Source organism: Verruconis gallopava (genome assembly GCF_000836295.1).
Source record: "Verruconis gallopava strain CBS 43764 unplaced genomic scaffold supercont1.5, whole genome shotgun sequence".
Classification (NCBI taxonomy): domain Eukaryota; kingdom Fungi; phylum Ascomycota; class Dothideomycetes; order Venturiales; family Sympoventuriaceae; genus Verruconis; species Verruconis gallopava.
This window is the reverse complement of record NW_015622141.1, coordinates 850,923-871,674: the sequence shown is the minus strand read 5'-3', so window position 1 is coordinate 871,674 and position 20,752 is coordinate 850,923. Positions and strand designations below refer to the sequence as shown.

Genomic DNA, 20,752 nt, shown 5'->3' with positions numbered 1-20,752 from the left:
AATCGAACGATTTACCGAAATCGAAATGCTTTCAAGGGAACCGATGCCAGAAAGTCAACAGGGTAACATAGCAGCAGCGACTCTGAGGAAGGCGCGCCTGCTGGCTTGGAAAGTTGGTAGTATGGTTCCATTCTTCGTATATCTAGGTCTACCCATGCCCAAGCAAAGCCATATAGTACTGCCGTTATAGTAGGAAGATACAAGTATGGGAACGAGCTTGAGAGCGGAACTTCATTGATGTTGGCAGCGAAAAGAAGCCCATTGTTCCGTTGGCTCTTCGTAAGAAGGTATTGCAGAATCGTGATTAGAAGGATGCTGACGACAATGATACATGTGAGGAAAGGAAAGCACAAAGACTTTGGGCGCCAATCTCTTGGATCTAAAAAGCAATGAGCCATCTTTGTCGCCGTGGTCAAGTCAGCTTACCTTTCCTACGATTGTAGCTTCTCTTAAGCATCCGATACCATGGCCGTGAGGCATTTTGAGCAGTGTTGCCATCAGTGCCTGCCCCATCAGCAGCAGCGTGAACCTGTTCGATAGCTTCCATGTAAGAAAAAGAATAGTAGCGCTCAGCGCAAACAACGAAAGGAAAGAGAGAAACTACATAAACAGGATGGTACAAAGGAGCAGAAAATGAAAATTGATGTATATGCGGTCATTCTGTTCTGATTTCTAGCGATTTGAGGCAAATTCCCTTGTACCGTTCGACACTTTGCGTCCTGTCATTGGAAGACTGACTGAACATTAAGAAGACGAAGCCCAGCTAAATTGCGTATCCGCGCATTACTTGAGCCTCATGCATGGTCTGAAGCGAAAATTGACGCTGGCCGCTTAGGGGCCGTCATGCAAGCGCGCAACGAGCGTATCATATGCACAGTTGTGTTATATTTTTGGAGCCGCGACTTTGTGCTTGCTGCACGAATCGGCTATTCCTATCTGAGAAAAATGACCAACTCAGCCGTCTTCAACCACCACAGCCTGCGCGCTTAGAACCTGGCTCTGGAGAAGGAAAGATCCATCCTTGATGCTTGTGGTCTCATCCATTCGCACCTTGACTAGAAAATCAACCATTGAAGTTCATAGCAATCCGATCAGGGCGTGACTACGACTCTGTCTCCCTTGTCATCCCAAGACTTGGAAATATCCGCCATTTTAACCACCTTGAAAGGATAGTGTTTGACATTCACAAGCCCTTTTTGAATCAAGCTCGTCATACCTTCATTCAGTTGTGGAATGGTGAAAGAACCTGGCCCTGTGCCCGTCAAGATGATATTCTTACTGCGAAACACAGCCGCCGGGATCTCAGCAGTCAAGGACGACATTGCGCCAATCTGCACGTAGTGAAACGGCTTTGTGAATGCTGGCAGGCTGTTGAGTAGCGCCAGTGCTGGCGGGCCCCACAAATAGTCCAGTATCAGGTCCACGTCCGCAGCTTTGGACCAGTCTGTCTGGTCCGCGGGTTCCTTGAGCTCGATATAGTCATCGAGCCCCAGCGTCTTCAATTTTTCCACATTCCGTGCAACTCCGACGATTTTGCTCGCACCGAGCTGGCGCTCCAACTCAATCGCCAACGCGCCGGACGTAGTCGTAGCGCCCAGAATGAGAACCTTGAAATTTTCCGGCAGGTCCCTCGTCCGATACTTGGTTCCCATCCAAGAGCTCATGCCTGGATTCGCCAGGCCAGCGATCTGCACCGGATCTGCACCTTCCGGAACCTCAATCACGCCAGACTTAGGGACGTTGACCTTCTCGGTGAAGGAACCTCCCTTGGGCGTCATTGTGGAGAAATATACCAGCTTGCCGTCCAGCGTACGGCCAACCCCGTCAGTACCAGGAACGTGAGGTAGGCCTTGCGCAGAGTAATGCTGCCCGGATGCACGCGCCTTGACAAGCGCGGTAAGGCCTGCCGCGAGGACGTCCACCTGGACCACATCGCTATCAGGATCTGGGACGGGAGGGTCGTCAACTTCCAAACACTTGGGCCTTTGCCCGAATTCCGTGACTTGGATTTGCCTCATGGGTTATATATTCGCTTGGTTTGTCTCGACTGTGCCAAGTTGCGCTGGTTTATGACACTATGTTTGGCATGAAAAAAAAGAACACCATGATCCAGTGAGCTTTATACAAAGCACATCCCCAAGGGCTCTTCCCTGCATGGCAGCCAACTCGACAGCGTCGATCTAACTCTCCGTTGGTGTTTGCAAATGCTGATTCAGCAACTACTAACCAATGCTCTACGGTTTTCATCTACAACGAAAGAATTCGCGGAAATTTCCGCAGTCATACCTACGACACGTAGAAATGAAACCTGAAGCTTCAAGTGTACTGACGATCCAGAAAGCGAAATCCGAAATACTCGGAGGTTGGGCATCAGTCCTGGAGCTCAAAGCAATGCGGCATGAAGTCTTCCGTCGTGTAACGCTCGGAAATCTTTTCGCGGCCGAGAGCCGACTGTTTGATTACAAAGAAGCCTGACGATGGCTCGAGGTCGAATCACTTAGAATAACAAATCAATGGGGAGCAAATCAAGAACCGCATATTGATTTTTCCGCTTCTCTTATTGTAAGAATGTCGAATGCTGTCATGATACGAATAAGGCCCGAGCCAAGCGTAAACCAAAAAAATACATTCATCAACGTGTACTTCTGTCGTGACAATTCAAATAATAAGCAAGGGAACAACCAACAAGTCCCGGCGCGGCGAAGACGGGTATCAATCAAACACGCCAGATATTACCCCAAAACATAAGCTCCTGCCTCATAAGGTTTGCCTTTTCACACCCTCTCGCCCTTCTTGCCTCTCTTGATGAGCCTCAACCTCAAGTCGTCTACTCCTTCGGCCCATTTGCCCACATCCTGCATGGTCCCTACCTTTCCTCCAGTCCACATAGTCAAGAACTCACCCATCTTAATCTGATCATATTTCTCTCCGTACACGACTTTCACGTCTACTTTGACAGACGTCTTGATATGTTCTCCATCCTCCGCAACAACTGATGACGGCATTGCTGCAATTTCGAAACGGATCCTAACTTTGGTTTGGAGTGTTGCTAGTAGCAGTATAGCATCAACGGCCATACGCTCATCGCCAAGGATAACTTCTTGAGTGGGCTGCGACAGGTTGAGCAAACGGACGACTTCCGAAACTGCAAGTGCAGTCTGCCACGTCGATGATATTGTGCGTAGGATGCTCGAGACAGGAGTCTGGCACTGGGGAACTGATAACAAATGAGCTCGAAGAAGTTGTAGAAAAAAGCGCTTGGTCGTAGTGAGCGGTCTCGCTCTCTGATTACTGCGACTTCCGTTCTCACCATCCCCAATGTACGACAATGAAATCGGCATGTTGGGTTGGGATTCGATCGCGTTGCCGAACGAGTCCGGGTGCAGGAAGAGCTCCAGATCAGACATGTACCTCAATGTGACTGTGTTCGGCATCGAAGAGGCAGAGACGATGCTCCAGCCATGCTCTCGCTCCAGTTTGTCGACCTTAGCTTTCAGCTGAGCGACTTCTTCGGCTTCCCAGCCGCGGAACTCCTCCAGGACACGCTCTGCTGCCTTGATCTCTTCGAGACACTCAGCTTTGCGCTCGCTTACAGCTTCAATGCGTGACGTAGTCTCAGCAAGATCCGCTTGCAGCTGCGCAAGAAGTTTTTTCTTCGCTGAAATATCCTTGTCTGTTTCCACCAGCCTCTCTCGCGCTTGCTCCAGTTCCTCACGATCGTAGCTTGCTTCTTCATCTGCTCGCTGCTGCAGAAGTTGCGCCTGGGCGCTTAGATCCTCAAACCGCTCTTCTAAAGGCGGGAGTTCATCAGCCAAAACAGCTTCTTGCTTGGTAAGGATCTCGGCATCTTTGCTAAACTCCCAGACAGTTTGTTCGAGGCCTTTCTTCAACTCTCCTAACAATTGGGCTCGCCAACCGTGCCATCCCGCTTTGCTCTGCAACCTCGCATTTGTTTTCATATTCTTGAATTGATTGTCCATAATATTTCGCTCCTCGGGCGGGGCACTTAGATATTCCCTGAATAGAGGCGGTTGATTTTCATACACTTCTGCAGCAAGAATCTCGAGCTCCTCTCGTCCTCCCGAAATGTAGTTCTTCATCTCGTTACACATATGTTGGTACATGCTTAGCACTGGAAGGGTGCCTGCAGCAGCAGCGATGATGTTTTCTAGGCTTGGAGCTTCGTGCTCCTCAACTTCATTGTCTAGGCCAGAAGTCAACTTCCGGTCCGCACCCGGGTAGCCGGTATGTCGTCGCTTTGTAGTCGTTAAGTCCATGAAGCGTATATTTGTCATGTTAAGGAAATCCTGAAGTGAGATTTTTTCGCCCTCCTCTTCCTCGTCTTTTTGTTCAGTCACTTGTGATTCCATAACAGATTCCGCCATTTGCACGCGTTTCCGAGGACTTGCGCGTTGAGGTGTTATACCCTTTTTTGGTGTTGTAGATGCCTTCTTCGGGGTAGCTTCCTTCTTTGGTGTCGCCGTTATCTTCTTGACGGGCGACACAGGATGCTGTTTTCTCGGTGTGGACATGAGCTTCATTGAGTCTGAAAGCGAATGAGCTTTTGCAACTGTTTCCTTTAAAGGCGAGAAAGTGATTGGTGGCGCAATCTGGCTGCGATTTTGCTGAGGCGTAGTCATGACATTCATCTCTGCAGACTGATGTGCAGATAAAGTCTCAGGAGACCCAACATCAATCAGTTTAGGCAAAGACTGGGGTGCAATACTTTTGCGCGGAGACTTGTGTGGCGATCTTCTGGATGTCGGAGTCCGTTTTGGACTCGGCGTTTTTGCTTCAGGTTGGCGAGTTGGCTCAGGGGTCGTCTGTTGAGCAGCAGGCTGTTGCACCTTGATTGTCTTGTCCACGGTTGTCGTGAGATCCATGCTGATATCATCCTCTTCCGTTTGCAAGGTCTCCTGAGCCTGCTTCGAAGATCCTAGAATGCCGCCCTGAACCATCGTGAAATCCATGGTTTCTCCCTCTAGATCCGTCTCAATACTCTCGCGGCGATTACTTGCTTGCGCTTTGATCCCCCCCACAGCCATTGTAAAATCCATGGTCTCATCATCGGCCACAGACTCCACGGTAGAGGACCTTCTTCTTCGAATACTCGAACGCCGCGCAGGCCGCTTGGCTGGACTGCCTTCATTGGTTGTATTTGTGGACACTCGTCTCCTCTTGAGACTGTTGTGCTCCGCATTTTCAATGGGCTCATTCTGGTTCTCTTGTTGTCTGATGATTCCACCTATAACATGCGTCATGTCCATACTGATATCCTGTGTTGGCTCATCTTCGCCATCTTCGTTATCATTCCGCTTGAGTTCAAAGGACGGAGCGAACGGGTTGACATTCTCCTCATCTTGCATGGTCGAGAATTTGCGTAAGCCGACTGATTCGCGCTTGTTCCTCTGTGCAAAGGATCTGAATGCACTCGTAATTTCATCATTTGCAAGCTCCATTGACATCTCACCCGCCTCAATATCTTCTTCATGGAGCATCTGGTTCCCAGCCATCAAGGCTGCCTGCCGCAATGCTTCGTCTAAGCGACCGCTAGATGACGTAGATTCGTTAGAATCATTTGATACAATGCTTCTGCCTGTCGCATCCTCAACATCAACAAGACTCATGGCTGTGTCGTCGGCCTCATTATCACTGCTCCCACCAGCAGAAATCGTCTCGCTCGCTGGTGAGCTGCCGACTCCGCTCAATGGGCTTGATGAATACACGTCGTCTGGATTGTTGAAATTCATAGGCGGAATTCCCGAACTTCGCCGCCTATTTCTGCGCTGATGTGCATCACGTTGATTGGCAGGACTTGCAACCTCGGGTAATGAGTCTTGACTTCTTTCTGGCGGAGTCGAAGGAGGCTCCGCATCGCCTGCATGTGCAGGCGAGCATGGCTCAGAGGCCTCTGTTATGCTTGAAGCTCTTCGAGTGGACTCTGAGGAAGCACTCGAGGAGGTGGTTGCATCGCGCATATATTCAATGACATCCCAGGTGTGTAATGTTGCCTCCGGAGCAAAAGATACGCGTCGATTTGCTGTTTCAAGTAAGCCTATGTTATTATTCAATTGTACATCCCGCGTACCTAGAGATTTTCGTCGAGCCTCGCGTCTTTTCTTCGCATCGTCTTCTTGTGACGCTAGAATGGACTTCACCGACGGGATGAACGCAGACTACATGACGTGTCAGCAGGCCCCAAAGAGCTAAATACACCTCAATCACGCGTATATGTATACCTTCCTGCGGTTAACAGCGTTTTCGTTGTGTGGCACGTTCAGAGCTCCTGGACCCATGCTCAAGCTGCGCGACTTCTTTGCTCCCTTCTTGGGTGACGCAACAGAAGACATTGTGACGTTAGCAGACTTGGGCGCCACGAGCCCATCCGCAATATTCTCTTTGTTAGCCTCCATCACGAAGGTTTTGTGTGCTGCGCAATCATAGAAGGTGGGATGAAAGAGGATGGTGGGAGCTATGACGAGACGAATCAACACAGACGCTCGAACCAAAACGGTTGTAAACAATGCGCCACAATCGCAAGAGCACTAGCCACGATAGTTCCCATCAAGGCACGTGAGTCGTCCACAAAGACACGAACTCAGGCAGCAAGGCTTTCATTGTAAAAGTGGGTCGAAGCTACAGTGCCAAGCCCACACACCACCAATTCTTTCACGCTGTGTTAATCGCGGACGAAAAAGTGACATCCCAACATCGCAAACATGGCCACCGAGTTGACGGGTAAGTTTTGGCATCTCTACTGAGAATGATGTTCCATGCATGCATGCGATTACCTTTTAGCCGATTACTGCAATGTTCTGATAAATATGATGAGCTGACTGAAGATTCGCACAGTCCAAAGCGAACGCGCTTTCCAGAAGCAACCTCACATCTTCGTGAATCCGAAGGTTCAGAGCGGGTAAGCCCGGTAGCTGCTCTGTTTGTGTGTGAAAATACTCACATTCGCCGTAGCAAGACCAAGCGTAAGGGAAAGGGTGGTCGAAGATGGTATAAGGTGCGTAGCACTCCTGTGATTGAATGGCGGGACAATGGAAGAGTTTGGCCTATACAAAGAAAGAACTTCTGAGCGACTGTCGTGGAGTGGAGGTCAAGAATGGAGTCTCGCAGGGCCATCTGAATTAGCCATGTCCTCGGCATGATTTTGATGTTCTTGTGCGCCATCCTTCGCGCTCAATCCAAAGACAGCCATGATTGCGCGCACGAACTCTCGCGATGATGTTCAGGAATTTGGCCTAGCGAAATCCATTTTTTGTCCACCAACTATGAAGAGTGGAAAGAACAAACTGACGCAACCTACAGGATGTTGGTCTTGGTTTCCGTACCCCAAAGACCGCTATCGAGGGAAGCTACATCGACAAGAAGTGCCCCTTCACCGGTCTGGTCTCCATTCGTGGCCGTATCCTCACCGGCAAAGTGGTGTCTACCAAGATGCACCGCACCATCATCATCCGCCGCGAATATTTGCACTATATCCCCAAGTACTCTCGTTATGAGAAGCGCCACAAGAATCTGGCTGCCCACGTCTCACCCGCGTTCCGTGTTGAGGAAGGCGACCAGGTTGTCGTTGGACAGTGCCGTCCTTTGTCTAAGACTGTACGATTCAATGGTAAGATCCTCGTCGATACGAAAGGAGTTGACCATGTGATTAATGGATTTCAGTTCTGAGAGTGCTCCCGCGTACGGGTAAGGCGGTCAAGTCTTTCTCGAAGTTCTAGACAGCGACACGAAACCAGTTTTCACGGGGCACAAATGCATAGCATCATGGGTTTTATTCCGAGTTCCGGCGCGATGAGGCAGCATGACGCCTCGACATCACAGGCGTGTATGAAAATAGGGGTTCTCATTTGATCAAAGAACCAACTTGAGGGTTTAGCCATTAGATACAAATGAAAAGTCTAAGGTCTGACTCTTTCACCACTACTGAGATCCAGAATGATTTAGCTCCTATCTGCGTCCGATGAACATATGAAATAATACCAACGTTGAATGATTTGATCCCTTCATTTTGTAAGTGTGCCTGAACAACAACTCAACTAGGTGGAATGTGCCAGCGTCATGGGCATGGCTTAACGATCGGTCTCTGTGGTTATACAACTGGCATTGTAAGCTTTTCTCTGCAAGAGCTGTGTAAGGTGCATACTCTCCAAAACCAAAAGGAACGAGCTAGTCGTACTCTGCTCGAACACCTAGCAGCCACAATGTCAACTTCTCTCGTGCACGTGCACATTTTTTTCACCTCGCCATTACTAGCCTTGGTGGTACATCAGCAAGCACTTATACCCACAGCGAATGATTGGCTGCTTGCTTTAATGCCTCGTACTCGCACTGTAATTTATTGAAGTGCAATTGTAAAGCGCAAATGCGCGAACTTTTCGCCCCCGGTGGCTGACTTGCACGTTATTTTGTTAGACGTCGATTTCAAAATCAAGTATTGCAAGCAAAGCATGGAGCATGTTACAGATCACACACTCTTGCATGCTATAACGTCAATTGACCATCGTGGCGGAACAGGTCTGGATTTAGCCATTTCGAGCGACGTCGAGAAGGCTCCCTTCCCAGGGGTACGAGGAATGGCCGTCCAATGGCGCGCACGGCCAAAACCAAAACAAGGCTTTTCACCCAAGAACGGTGTCGTGCACCCCATGAATCTCAACAGTGGTGGGGTTTTGGCGCAGGAAACATCTCCAGGTGTCAGTACATCGGTGGAAAAGCAGGAGCCTGCAGAAAAGTTTCCCTTCCCAGTACGAGGGCGTCCGTGGGAAGTAGTCGAGCCAACGAGGGAGAGTCCAAAGTCGCAAGAGACACGGCGGATCGATGTTCATGAGCTGGCCGTACTGCGCGATGCCGCTGGAGGAATGAGCACGACACCAGACAACTATTTGCCAAGACAAATGAGACGTACCGAACGTGGCGACTCAAGCGAACGGTCTACATTACGGAAAACAGAGCCGCCAAGATACTCCAAATATGCGAATGCAGCTTCTGCACCCGCCACGACTCAAGATCACTTTCTTTCATCAAGTTCACAGGCCATGATTGAGGATTCGGAGACCGGGATGCATGACGACGATAATGATAATGAGGATGCGAGGGCTGCGGCCCAGTTAATGCGAGAGGGCGCAAAATTCATTGACAACATCCAATTTGGCCCACTACCCCCGTTCACCTTAGAAGCGCCTCCAGAACAGGAAATGGTACCAAAGGCTTTCACGGATTGGGCACCACCTGAGATACCGCTCAACTTTGACAAAATCCGTGCTGCGTGGGAGCGCAACCTCGAAGAATTCAGAGCAGATCATGCTGCCTACGCTGCAGATCAACTTGAGCGAGCTCGGATACACAATCAAAAGGCTGAGAAAGGTTACATAACAGAGCGTGCGGAAGCGAATGCGAGAGCAATAAGACGAAGTAATCATGCTTGGTACAATGCTCCAGCCATCAGCAGCTCCATGCCAACGGCCAAGACGCCCAACACATTCACATTCTCGCTCAAGATGTGTCAGAAGAATGCCTCAGTTACGAGGCTATACGCGAATATGACGTCTCTACACGCAGAAGAAGCTGCCAACATACCGCATTTCAGGACATACTATCCGATCCGCCGAAGCCAGCTGGTGCAAAGCGAGCGAGATCTTCTTGTTTGGCCTGAAGCAACAGAGGGAGATGTCTACAGCGAAAGCGACATTGAGACGGAACTGAAAGGGCAATTTCATTTCCGCATGGTTACTAGGCCGACGGAGGTGGCATATTTGCAGATTGGGAGGCAGTGGCAACCATATGCTGAGGCATTTCTTCGGGACCTCAATCTCACTGAAGAGGACATGTTACGATTCATTCTCGATGATTCGCATGATGAGCATGTCAAGGTTGCGCTCAGTGAAGTCAAATACCTGAAGGGTGAAGTACCGCCTTTGTATCTTTTGAAGCAGATACGACGGCAGCTTGTTCAAGCGCCTCAAAGCAGAACTATTCGTGAACGTATGGAAGCATTAGCTGCCGAGGAAAACGAAAAAGGAAACTTTGAGCAGCTGAAAAGGCTGAAGTTCCAGTATCTGGGCTTGGCATTCTACGCAGTGTCAAGTTATTACAGGTATCTTGCAAACCAGCTCTGCTTCAACTTCATGTACTGCCTAAAGGCAAGCCCTACACTAGACATTGCGAAATTCCTGGATCATCCAAGCCACAAGAAAGACGTCATGGAAAAGCCCAGGTATAGTGCAGCAACACATTTCGATTATGCCTGCCGCATATGTCATGTGTACCCTTGTTACGTCCACGGCCTGGAATCAATTTGGGATTATCAAGCGCCAGATCTGCACACGAACGAGGACGACAGTGACCATAGCGGGCAACCGTCTGTGGAAGATGAGCTATGTCCTATATTCGACACTCTCACCAGCATACACCGCCAAACGCTTGGTCGTCGACCCGTTCAAGCATCATCCAAACGATGCAGGCCTCCCAAAGACATAGAATTTTCAGAGAGGACATTGTATGGCGATCCGAATTCGAAAGGCATAACCAGAGTGTTTTTCCCTTGCAATCACCTCGGACCATGTGAGGTAGGCATTTGCCACTGCGTGGATCGCGAAGAAGGTAACAGCAGCCAGCAACACTACTGCGAGAAGTCCTGTGGTTGTGATCCATCGTGCAGGCTGCGATTCAAGGGATGTAAATGTGCACGCAAAGGGAAAATCTGCTCAGATGAATCCAAATGCGCGTGTTTAAGGGCGGGCAGAGAATGCGACCCCGATCTATGTGGGGTCTGCGGTGTATACGAGGTCCTTGACCCTCAAAATCACAATATCGAAGATATTGCGTTCTTTAAGGACAGGTGTCAGAATTGCCAGATCCAACGCAATATACCGAAGCGGACGCTGATTGGCGAATCAACTACGCATGGTATTGGCCTGTTCAGTGGCGAGGACATCAAGAAAGGCGAATATATCGGGGAGTATCTTGGAGCCAAACTCAACTGGAAACAGGCTGAACGCAGCGGTCTTTACTTCCTGTTTAACGGATACAGCTATCTATTTGACATGACGGGTGACCAAACTGTCGACGCAATGGTCTTGGGAAACAAACAGCGCTTCATCAACAGCATCCCGAACAAGTGGAATTGTGCTCCCAGAGTCCTCATGTGCAATACTGAGCATCGCATGGGCCTGTTTGCTACGAAGGACGTGGCCGCAGGTGAAGAATTAAGTTTCAACTATGGTGATCCATTCTTCCACAACCATGCCATTCAAGCGAAACGGAAGGCAGAGCGAGAAAAGCAGAAAACAACGGCGGGCGTGAAGAAAAACGCACGAGGGTCGAACAAGAAGAGGATCAAGACAAAAGACATGGAGAAGGCGGAGATGCCGGCCACTCCAAGGACCAAAAGATCTGCTTCCACTATTCGCAAGATGGTAGATGAGGTGCTCAGTGAGGCATCACTTCGTACCAGTACGACGCCTGACCTGCAATCCTCTGCTGAACGAATGAGCGTTGAGACGGATGATGAGATGGATTATGACTTTGTAGATCGAGATGAGATGGTTGAGGATAGTGGGGAGGAGCCGGATAGCGACGATTCGAGGACGAGGCCGCTACAGTTCGTTTCCAGAACTCGCAGAGGACAGAGGAGGTAGGAACCTGTGGATGTATTATCGACCCACGAAAGCAACCAAAAAAGACCCAAGCGAGTGCGATTCACAAGTAGTTACATGCTAATTGAAAAATCAGCTCCATGAATACGTGGGCTTAAGGAGAAATCTTTTTTTTTTCCTTTTTTTTTGGCCCGTTTTAGGCTGCTCTACTTCTTGTGAGAGAGATAAACACTGCAAGGTCGCGCTCGACGTGTAGCTTTTTGTTTTGCCGAACGTAAAGTCAGCATAGATGACGCCAGCTGAGCGTCTTCACCGGGATCGTGCCAGCGGAATTGAGTCACAAGAATCATTTTGGCCACTTTTCACCTTCTTTTCGACATGGTCTCCAGCGCATCTTTCAGGAACTCGGCAGTCTCTTTGGGTCGGCTCAGGAACGGGGAATGGCTGCACCCTGTGAATTCCTTCACCGTGACATCTGCTCCATCGGCCCTGGCCTTCTCGATCATTCCCAGCTGCAATTCGTACGGCAATGCTTTGTCTTTTGCGCAAGCGAGGTACCAGACCGGCGCGTCCAACCAGCCCGCGTAGGCGACCGCGGCGCCGGTGTACGCGCACTTGAGCGACTGCTTGCACAGCTTGCTGGCCCAGAAATCGGCGTCTCCCGCGCTCAGGTCGTGGTAGAACGTTTCCCGCGGGTCTGCGGTCAGGTCCAGAAAGCCAGTCTCCCAGTTCGTCGTGAACCACGGGAACTCCTGGTAGTTGCATGCTTCCATATAGGTCAGGCCAGTAGGCTGGAAGAAAGACGCCACCAGACAGATGCCGACAACGTGGCCCCGGAACGGGGAGCCAGACTCCTCTGCGACCAGGCTGTCCTTTCTCTGCCTCAATGTAAGTCCCTTCATCGCCGCGGCTCCGACGACCCCGCCATATGAATGACAGACGAGCACCACGTCTCTCCCATTAGAAGTCTCGGCCACGATCTTTTCGCGCAAGAAATGGACATCATCCTCCAGTCCTTTCGAAGGGTCACCCCTTGCGCTCGGCATGGTGAGGCTGACGCACTTCTGGGAGTTGTTAGCCGACGTGAGGATCGTTGTCACTTCGTTCCAGATCAAGCCTTGATGCCAGGCTCCCGGTACAAGTATCAGAGTTGGCGGCGTTGACGACATCGTCCTTCCTTTCCTTTTCGCTCAGATCTGGCTCGCGTACTGGCGGAAGACACTGAAAAATCTTCTCGAAAAGACATAACGATGGGGACCCAGAAGCGACTTTTATACACAATTGTTCTGCAGCGACTAGCAAGTGCGTCGAAAGTCCACTATGAGCGATCGTTAGCCGCTAGCTCTGAGAAACTGGCATTTGCATCGGATGGTTGCACTTCTCGGTTGCACACATCGCCGCAATTATCGTTCTATAATCCTGAAGGATTTTGGCTAGGCTCTAGGTCGCTCAACCACCTCAGTCCCAATGAAAGAGAGTTCCAGCGGGCCGACCCATGAGTACAACCACCTTCGGAATGGAAATCGATGAATTGTCTGGATTCTTTACGGCGTCATAATTAAGTTGCAAACGGAGTACTTGATGCCACCACGAAGAGTAATGCAGCTCATGTGATTTCATCTATATGTTTGTGTTCCCTGAATCACATTAAAAACGCCATAATGCGTGGTTAGCCTCTGGCTTCCTATGCATGTGTATCGCACCAATTGCATAAACAAAAGAAAAAAACAGCCTCAATATTATCCAGCCCTTCCGCAGTCCAACCGTGCAACTACCGCTTCTCTACAAGCAAAAAGTGCATGCTCGCATATGCCAGCACAAGGAACACGCCACAAAAAACAACAAGGCCAATTGCATCCATCCTGAGGGCACCGTTATCGAAGCCAAACGAGCTTAGTATAGCGGCTCCGGGTACTTCGATGTCTAGGCCGTATTTGTGATCGATTAGACTAAGTGGGCGAACTTCGTTGACGATGAGACCTTCAAAGCCATAGTGGAAGATGGAGAGCTGAGAAATTCAGTCAGTACTTTCACTACAATCATCTCCGGTGCAAGTATGGATTAGTTACCTTCTGCAGCCACAACACTGTCGGCGGAATACTGTTCTTGTTGAGCAGAAAACCTGAGAAGAGCAGCGAGAACAGCATAACCAGGCTGCCAATTAAGTTCGCTACGCCTCCGTTCTTGATTAGAATACCAATGAAAAGACAGATATTCGCGGCAGCCAAGTTGTACAGGACGAGGAAGACGATGAATTTGGAAAATTCGGGCCACTGAGGGATCAAACCTGTCATGGGATACACGATAGCTCCCATAATTAGTGGTGGAATCAATCTCAACGGAATGATGTCGAAAATGACTTTGGCCATGAAGTACGAGAAGGGAGAGTAGTAGCCCTTAGCTCGCTCGCGGACAAATAGCAGTCGCTCCGAGGCAAACACATAGAGTGTTGTCAGCGTTGAAAAACCGAACAGAGATAGCAGGAAGATGAATAATCCAAGTCTGTTCTGGAAGCCGGCGATATCGTCTGTGAGCCCGTAGAAGAGGAAGCCAAGGAAGACAGCCAGTACGATCGCAATAGCATAGTGCGTAAGCATGAGCATGGGATTTCTGTACAAGTTTCTCCACGTTCGTTTCGAGAGGATAACGAATTGACCCATAATGCCAGTCTTGTGGTACCCTTTGACCTTGTTGGAGTTGATTGCGCCATTAGGTTCGGTTGTAGAACCGTTTGCGCCGTTAGCTGACGCAGCATTGCCAATCGCTGTTGCGATATCAACTTGAATGTTCGAAGCAATTTCAGAGGCTTTGTAGGCGGAAACGAGCATCTCAAGATTACTTCCATCCTCAAATGACTCGAGTAGGTCGTCAGGGTCCTCAATATTGGCTGACGTTCCTGTATGCCGCGACAGTCTTAGCCATTGATGCGTACTATCCATCCTAGCTTCTGGGATCGCACCTTCATCATCACCGGATTGCGGCGTATCAGGAGGATGATGTTCGACGGGTTTCTTGCGAGTGAAGAGCTGTCGCTCTTGCTGCTGTCTGATAGAGGTCTTGCGCGGATACTTTGGTCGCAGCAGAGATTGGGATTCAGGTGGACTGCCAGTCGACTCCACACCCATACTTCCGCTAACACTTGGCACTGACTTTATTGCGATGGTACTACTTGCGCGGGTAGGTGGCAAATCTCTGGGGTTGAATACAGAAGAATCCTCATGGATTGGTGACCTGGGAATGCCAGCGTGCATTGTCAAATCGACAAGATAATCAGCAATATTAAAGCCCGGAGGGCAAGAAAAGCCGATGTCGTCAAAGTACGACTGGCACTGAGAAAATGGTCCGGAGTAAACAACTTTGCCCTTGGCTAGAAGTATAAGCCGGTCGAAGAGTGCGGCAATGTTCGATCTGGGTTGATGGATGGTAAAAACAACGGTCCTGTTGTAGGTCTTGACCAAGTTCACAAGGCATTCCACAACATTGAACGCATTGTACGCGTCTAGGCCACTGGTCGGTTCGTCCAAGAAGAGGATACTGGGTGAAGTGACTAGTTCGCAAGCAATACCAACGCGACGCTTCTCACCACCGGAGATGCCTCGTTGCCCTTCCTCCGAGCCTATGATCTGATGCCTGATGTGATAAATGCCGAGTTGCCTCTCTACATCATCCACACGCTGGAGCTTCGCTGCGTAACTCATCTCTCGAGGGAGTCGCAGCATAGCACTGTCCATGATAGTCTCGTGAACGGTCAAGGTTGGCAGCAGCGTGTCCTCCTGATCCACAAAGCCAATAACGCTCCTAAAATCTTCGTCCGAGATTTTCTCTCCGTTGATGTAAAAGTCCCCGGAAACCTCACCCCGCTTGTTCTTACGGGCAAGGATGTCTAGGAAACTCGTCTTGCCAGCGCCTGAAGCCCCCATGATGGCCAATAACTCGCCGGGATGCACCGCGCCTTGAATGTCTTGCAGAATTTGCTTACCCTTGATTCGGTACGAAACATTCTGGAAGTACAGGGCTGCTGGCTTGTGGTCGACCATGAGCTTCGACTGCTCGTCATCTTCGTCGTCCGAGAGGGCAATAGGACCGTAACGGTGCTGGCGTCGTGACATGTACCAGACTAGTAGGACAACAGCAACCACGAAGAGAGCACAGCCTGCAATCACACCAGCTATCAAAGGTGTGTTTATCTTCTTGACCGGCCGTTCGTAGCCCGGAACCTCAGTCTCGTGCAAGCATTCTCCCGAACGACACTGCAATGTGATAGCATCGTCGCCAAAAACAGCAGAGATAAGCTTGTTCATCTCTGGTTCTGAGAAGACACTGCCATCGCTGCTGCTTCCACCGACTGTGCTCTTAGAGGTGAAACTGGCGGGCCCTTTGATTTCTGACTTTAAGAAGTCGCCGATGTCAACAGAGCCGTTCTCGCCACACAGCATACGGCCTGGAACACAGGCACATTTGATATGTTCGCACGTGTATTCGGTGATGTTGCGGTCTGCTTCGACGGTGAAGTCGAAGGTACACGTGTCGAGAGCGCAGTAGAAGGATTCACGCTGGTCAACCCAAACTGAACGGACCTGTGTCAGTGCCTATCATGGCGTTCTGAACGGGATTTGAGATCACTTACATTGAAAGTTGCATGTCGCATCCGCCGTGTTACAAGAAAATGTAGCCTCGGGCTTTTGGTCCTTCAGCTGTTCCAGGATTTTTTTATTTGTAATGTCACAGTTCTGATAGTTCTTATGCACGACTTTGCCCTCGAAGCAGACCCCTCCCTCTCCTCCCGGAATCAGAGCATTGCACACATCATCTCTTTGGCAGATGTTGCAGTTTATGCCCGACCAGCCATCCGTACAGTCGCACGTCTTTCCCTCGCGCGGCTTTCTGTTGTTACCGTCTGCGGGTGAACCGCACAGCGGAGTCGAACAGTCTTCCCCTCCCCAACCTTCAGGGCACGAGCACCTTCCAGTGGCTGCGGTGCAGTTGGCGAACTGGTGACAAGTGAACGCCTCAAGGTTGCAATTGAAGCAGGGTGGACAGTCGTCCGGGCGATCTTCGTAGAGGCGGAACACGTCAGGAACTAGGTCTACAGTCGTGGAATTCCGGTTGAACTTCGGGGTCTGCAGTCCAGCGCCAACGGTGCCCACGTATGCCAACAGCGCTGAAAGGCGCAGCAGCGATGACAGTGGCGCCATCTTGAGCTTCTATCGTGAAAGAGGGCGGCCGCGTACCGGAGGTTGAGATCGATGATATCACCTACGCATTGGCGGCGATGTGAGAGAGCGGGCCCAGGATCCGCCAAGAGAGGCTCTTATACAGGCGGAGGAGAAAGACACGGGGTATACAAGAGCCGCAGGCGATACGTATCGATGGGATGAGTTGTGAGGAGAGATCCGAGGGCTTCTTGTCTAGGTTGCCTTGCGTGTTTGAGGTATCTCGAGACAAGCTGCCCCGGCGACGACCAATCACACACGTGCGCGACCACTTGCCCCCATACGGTGGGGACGGATGATCAGCGTCATTCATCACGAGCCGAACAAGCTGCCCGCAACGCCCGGCCTGCTGTGCTACGCGCGGAGAAAGCTCAAATCGCTTGCAGCAGGGCTACCAGAGGGAGAGAATGAGACGAATTCGTACACGGGCAGCAGATGTCCGTCGATGTTTTGGCTTGCCTTCTGCTTCGGTTTTGAGGCAGCCTCTAGTTCTATGTCGCCCTCCTTTGACCCGGCCCGCAGTCGGCGCCGAGTGACTTAGCCATTTACGCCCTTTGACTTCGACTTTTCTTTAGCTAAGCGCAATAATTTCTTTCTGCTGGCAATTCGTACGCTTGCTTTCTCGTTTTGTCTTGTCATCCTGTGCCACACATACCACAAGCCAAAGTACAGACCGAAAGCATGGTTCAGCTGGACACTTTCGGCGTGGAGCAAGTAGGTCTTATATCCTTGTAAGGATGGGTATCAAAAATGAGCTTGGACGTAAGATACAACGGTGTCTTTTAGCCCAGCTTCGTATATATACGTCCAGAACTAAGGGAGCTCACTATTTCACGTACCCTTGACGATGGAGATTTTTTTCCCCTTTCTTTACATGTTACATGGGACACGTGCTGAGAACTTTTCGTCGGCAGTGGATGGACGAATACGAGCCGATCTGCTCACACGATCTCGGCGAAACATGCTGTGATTCCATCTCGATAGAACAGCTTCAGGAGTTGTCTGATGATAAGGCAACGCAGATACTACAGCCCAGCGCAAGGCTTGGCTATGGCGAGATACGAGGCTCAAAGGAATTGCGTGAGAACCTCGCGAGACTCTACTCAACCAAAGTTGGTCCGTTGCGCGGGTGAATACCAACGCAGTCTTACCGAGGGCTGAGCATTTTCTAGGAACTCCTTTGCCGTACGAAAACGTTCTCATCACGCCTGGCGCCATCGCTGCAAACCACCTTGTCTTCTACGCACTCGTGGGACCTGGCGACCACGTGATATGCCACTACCCAACATACCAGCAGCTCTACGCCGTACCAGCGTCCCTTGGAGCCGAAGTTTCTCTGTGGAAGGCGTCTTTCGACAAGAAATGGATCCCCAGCCTCGACGAACTCAAGTCTCTAATCAGAGAAAACACCAAGCTTATCGTTCTCAACAACCCCAATAATCCGACTGGTGCTGTGCTCCCAGGTCCACTATTGAGAGAACTCATTGACTTTGTGGAACCCAAAGGGATAACGATCATGAGCGACGAGGTATATAGGCCTATTTTCCACGGTATATCTCCCGTGTCAAATGATTTCCCGCCCTCGATCCTGTCGCTGGGGTACACCAACACCATCGCCACCGGGTCCATGTCAAAAGCGTACAGTCTTGCGGGCATTCGCACCGGGTGGATCGCGTCGCGCAACCGGGACATCGTCGAGAAAATCGCTGCCACGCGACACTACACCACCATTTCGGTTTCGTCCATCTGCGAGCGCGTCGCCGCCTTTGCGCTCTCCCCCTCCACGATCCACAACTTGCTCTCGCGGAACATCACTCTGGCGAAGGCAAATCTGGAGATCCTGGAGCGCTTTGTAATAAAGCACGATGACATTTGCGAGTGGGTGAAGCCGGTGGCGGGCACCACCGCCTTTTTGAAGTTCCATAGAGACGGCAAGCCTGTAGACTCGACGGAGATGTGTAAGAGGATCGGAAAGGAATGCAGTGTTGTGTTTGTGCCCGGTGCTTATGGCTTTGGAGATGAATTCAAAGGCTATGTGAGAGTAGGGTACGTGTGCAAAACGGAAGTTTTGAAGGAAGGTCTGGAAAAGGTGAGGATTTGGCTACGTAAAGAGTTTGATGATTTGGCATTAGCAGAGTGAGAAGTCCTATACACTAAAAATAAACAAATAAAGAAATGTTTTGAAAAAAAAAAAACCCCGTAATTAGAATATCGAATTTGCAACACCAAGGAATGGGTATCTATATGAACTGCAATCATGTAAGAGACTTCCTAGCAGAACACACTGACCAATTGGCCAGTTCTGGACTTCAGTCTGTGTAACGCACCTATGAGCGAGAAATTCGCATTGCTGGAGTAATTCTTCCCGTCTTCGTTGCGCAAACTTTCCACGATGTCATCAATGACTAGCGCTCCCTATTCGCATCCTATCCTGAATCATAGCCCCATTCAGACGGCTCGCACCACCTTCTTTCTCAAAAGTTTCGCAAAGCTTATCAGTCTCGCGGAAATTGATGAAACAGTCCCTCAACAAAAAGATAGGTACAAGGCGGCATGACGATGTACGATATCATGCAAACTCTTTCTCCAAAGTCTTTACCAAGAAGTTCTTGTATGCCTCGTGGGCCTGGTGTTTTGGATGAAATGGCCTCTGGAAATCACCCAGGCCGGCGAAACCGCCGCAGTTCCTACAGAAGCCGGGAATTGCGAACTCATTGGCCGGGCCTTCTACATCGTTCTGCTCTTGCTGTGCGTACGGAATGCACTGCGGCCACTCAAGATTGTACAGCCACGACTTCTCGTTCATCTGTTCCATCGTCCCGTTCAACGTCGGTTCGCAAAATCGATGGCCTTCCAGAACCGCGTTTGCGTCGAGAAAGCTTACCCTCGGATCGAGGACGAGGTGGTTGAGGTACAGATCGTACATCTTCCTGCCCTCGTCGATGACCGCGTCGATGGCGATGCGAAGATCGCGCGTCAGCCGTGGCTGCTTTCCGCCCCAGATTCCGAACGTCATCTGCGAACAGGCCTCGTCCTCGTGGTTGAACAGGTCGGCGTAGCTGACCACGAACAGGCGGAAGTTTGGTTTTCTGCGTATGTGGGGTTCGTTCAAGATCGCGTACACAGAGCTCAACATGCCCGTGATGAATTCGATGGAACGAACCGTTTGTAGGGCATTCTGAAGCGTCCTGTAACACGAGCCGTCGGGATCAGGATACTCAGGCCCATAGTCCTTGCCTCGATCGAATTGAAAGACGCAGTCTTCCACGATCTTTGGGAATCCGCCTGGGTTGCCACCGATCATCAGAAAGCCCAGGTCAAGGGTTTTCGTCTGATTCAAGCGACGCACTTGATCGAATACATCAGCAAACCACGAACCGTAGCATGCTTGATAGTCAAGCTCCAAGTCGTACTTCCGCGCCCACGAGCTGTTGTCGTGGAGAAGCTGGACGGGCCATGCTTCGTTAACGCGCCGGCAACGGCACACTTCTTCACTGTCCGGGTAGTTATATTCAACCCTGTGTCCCGTTAGAGGTGGACGGAATTTGCGACGGTCCTGTGTAATTACTCGGCACTTGGCGGCCCCCAGTTTATGCCGGATGCCCATGAGTCTCCAAAGACAGCGTAGCGAAGAGGCTGCCGTAAGCTTCCACTCGGTCTTCTTGCAGATCCTTCAAAGGCAATTTGATCTTCAGTCCAAAGCTGTGGCAAGGATCTCGCCCGTGCTATGCTGACCATTATAATCGGCAACATCACGCGAAGAACAAAAGAGTTCCAAGCCATGGTTGTAGCCGAATCAAGCAAACGAACTACAAGACCGAACAGGAGCAGTCGAGGCGCACCCCTCGCCGGAAATGGAAGATGAAGTCCTCCTTATCTTGTGGTCGTTGACGCGAGAGTAGGCCAGCTGTGCTTTGCAATAAATTGGTG

At 50.4% G+C, this 20,752-nt stretch overlaps 7 protein-coding genes across 8 annotated transcripts; 3 read left to right on the top strand and 4 right to left on the bottom strand.

Annotated features, from left to right (window-relative positions):
• Positions 1–939: 939 nt before the first annotated feature.
• PV09_02225 (uncharacterized protein) lies at positions 940–2,018 on the bottom strand (the record flags this gene model as incomplete). The annotated part of the gene is made up of 1 exon (XM_016355234.1): positions 940–2,018. One exon carries the CDS (start codon positions 2,016–2,018, stop codon positions 1,092–1,094), a length of 927 nt encoding a protein of 308 aa, XP_016217250.1. The 3' UTR covers positions 940–1,091.
• Positions 2,019–2,520: 502 nt separating this feature from the next.
• Positions 2,521–6,462, bottom strand: PV09_02224 (uncharacterized protein). Its single transcript, XM_016355233.1, has 3 exons — positions 6,240–6,462; positions 6,089–6,176; positions 2,521–6,040 (listed from the first exon to the last, which is right to left on the bottom strand). The coding sequence occupies exons 1-3, from the start codon at positions 6,411–6,413 to the stop codon at positions 2,775–2,777; spliced, it is 3,528 nt and encodes a 1,175-aa protein (XP_016217249.1). The 5' UTR covers positions 6,414–6,462; the 3' UTR covers positions 2,521–2,774.
• Positions 6,463–6,662: 200 nt separating this feature from the next.
• Positions 6,663–8,212, top strand: PV09_02223 (40S ribosomal protein S11). The gene is made up of 5 exons (XM_016355232.1): positions 6,663–6,738; positions 6,853–6,916; positions 6,970–7,012; positions 7,318–7,624; positions 7,678–8,212. The coding sequence occupies exons 1-5, from the start codon at positions 6,720–6,722 to the stop codon at positions 7,731–7,733; spliced, it is 489 nt and encodes a 162-aa protein (XP_016217248.1). The 5' UTR covers positions 6,663–6,719; the 3' UTR covers positions 7,734–8,212.
• Positions 8,213–8,462: 250 nt separating this feature from the next.
• On the top strand, positions 8,463–11,769 carry PV09_02222 (uncharacterized protein; the record flags this gene model as incomplete). The annotated part of the gene is made up of 1 exon (XM_016355231.1): positions 8,463–11,769. The coding sequence occupies one exon, from the start codon at positions 8,463–8,465 to the stop codon at positions 11,649–11,651; it is 3,189 nt and encodes a 1,062-aa protein (XP_016217247.1). The 3' UTR covers positions 11,652–11,769.
• A 1,404-nt stretch (positions 11,770–13,173) lies between these two features.
• On the bottom strand, positions 13,174–17,137 carry PV09_02221 (uncharacterized protein). The gene is made up of 3 exons (XM_016355230.1): positions 16,237–17,137; positions 13,679–16,176; positions 13,174–13,617 (listed from the first exon to the last, which is right to left on the bottom strand). Exons 1-3 carry the CDS (start codon positions 16,802–16,804, stop codon positions 13,381–13,383), a joined length of 3,303 nt encoding a protein of 1,100 aa, XP_016217246.1. The 5' UTR covers positions 16,805–17,137; the 3' UTR covers positions 13,174–13,380.
• A 139-nt stretch (positions 17,138–17,276) lies between these two features.
• On the top strand, positions 17,277–19,017 carry PV09_02220. 2 transcript variants are annotated; one of them, XM_016355229.1, is made up of 3 exons: positions 17,277–17,536; positions 17,737–17,938; positions 17,995–19,017. In XM_016355229.1, the coding sequence occupies exons 1-3, from the start codon at positions 17,504–17,506 to the stop codon at positions 18,960–18,962; spliced, it is 1,203 nt and encodes a 400-aa protein (XP_016217245.1). In that variant the 5' UTR covers positions 17,277–17,503; the 3' UTR covers positions 18,963–19,017. The 2 variants fall into 2 exon arrangements, with proteins under 2 accessions (XP_016217245.1, XP_016217244.1); XM_016355228.1 differs by having other exon boundaries at positions 17,277–17,938.
• Positions 19,018–19,019: 2 nt separating this feature from the next.
• PV09_02219 (uncharacterized protein) lies at positions 19,020–20,605 on the bottom strand (the record flags this gene model as incomplete). Its single annotated transcript, XM_016355227.1, has 3 exons — positions 19,020–19,071; positions 19,150–20,340; positions 20,391–20,605. 2 exons carry the CDS (start codon positions 20,603–20,605, stop codon positions 19,392–19,394), a joined length of 1,164 nt encoding a protein of 387 aa, XP_016217243.1. The 3' UTR covers positions 19,020–19,071; positions 19,150–19,391.
• Between the last annotated feature and the right edge of the window lie 147 nt (positions 20,606–20,752).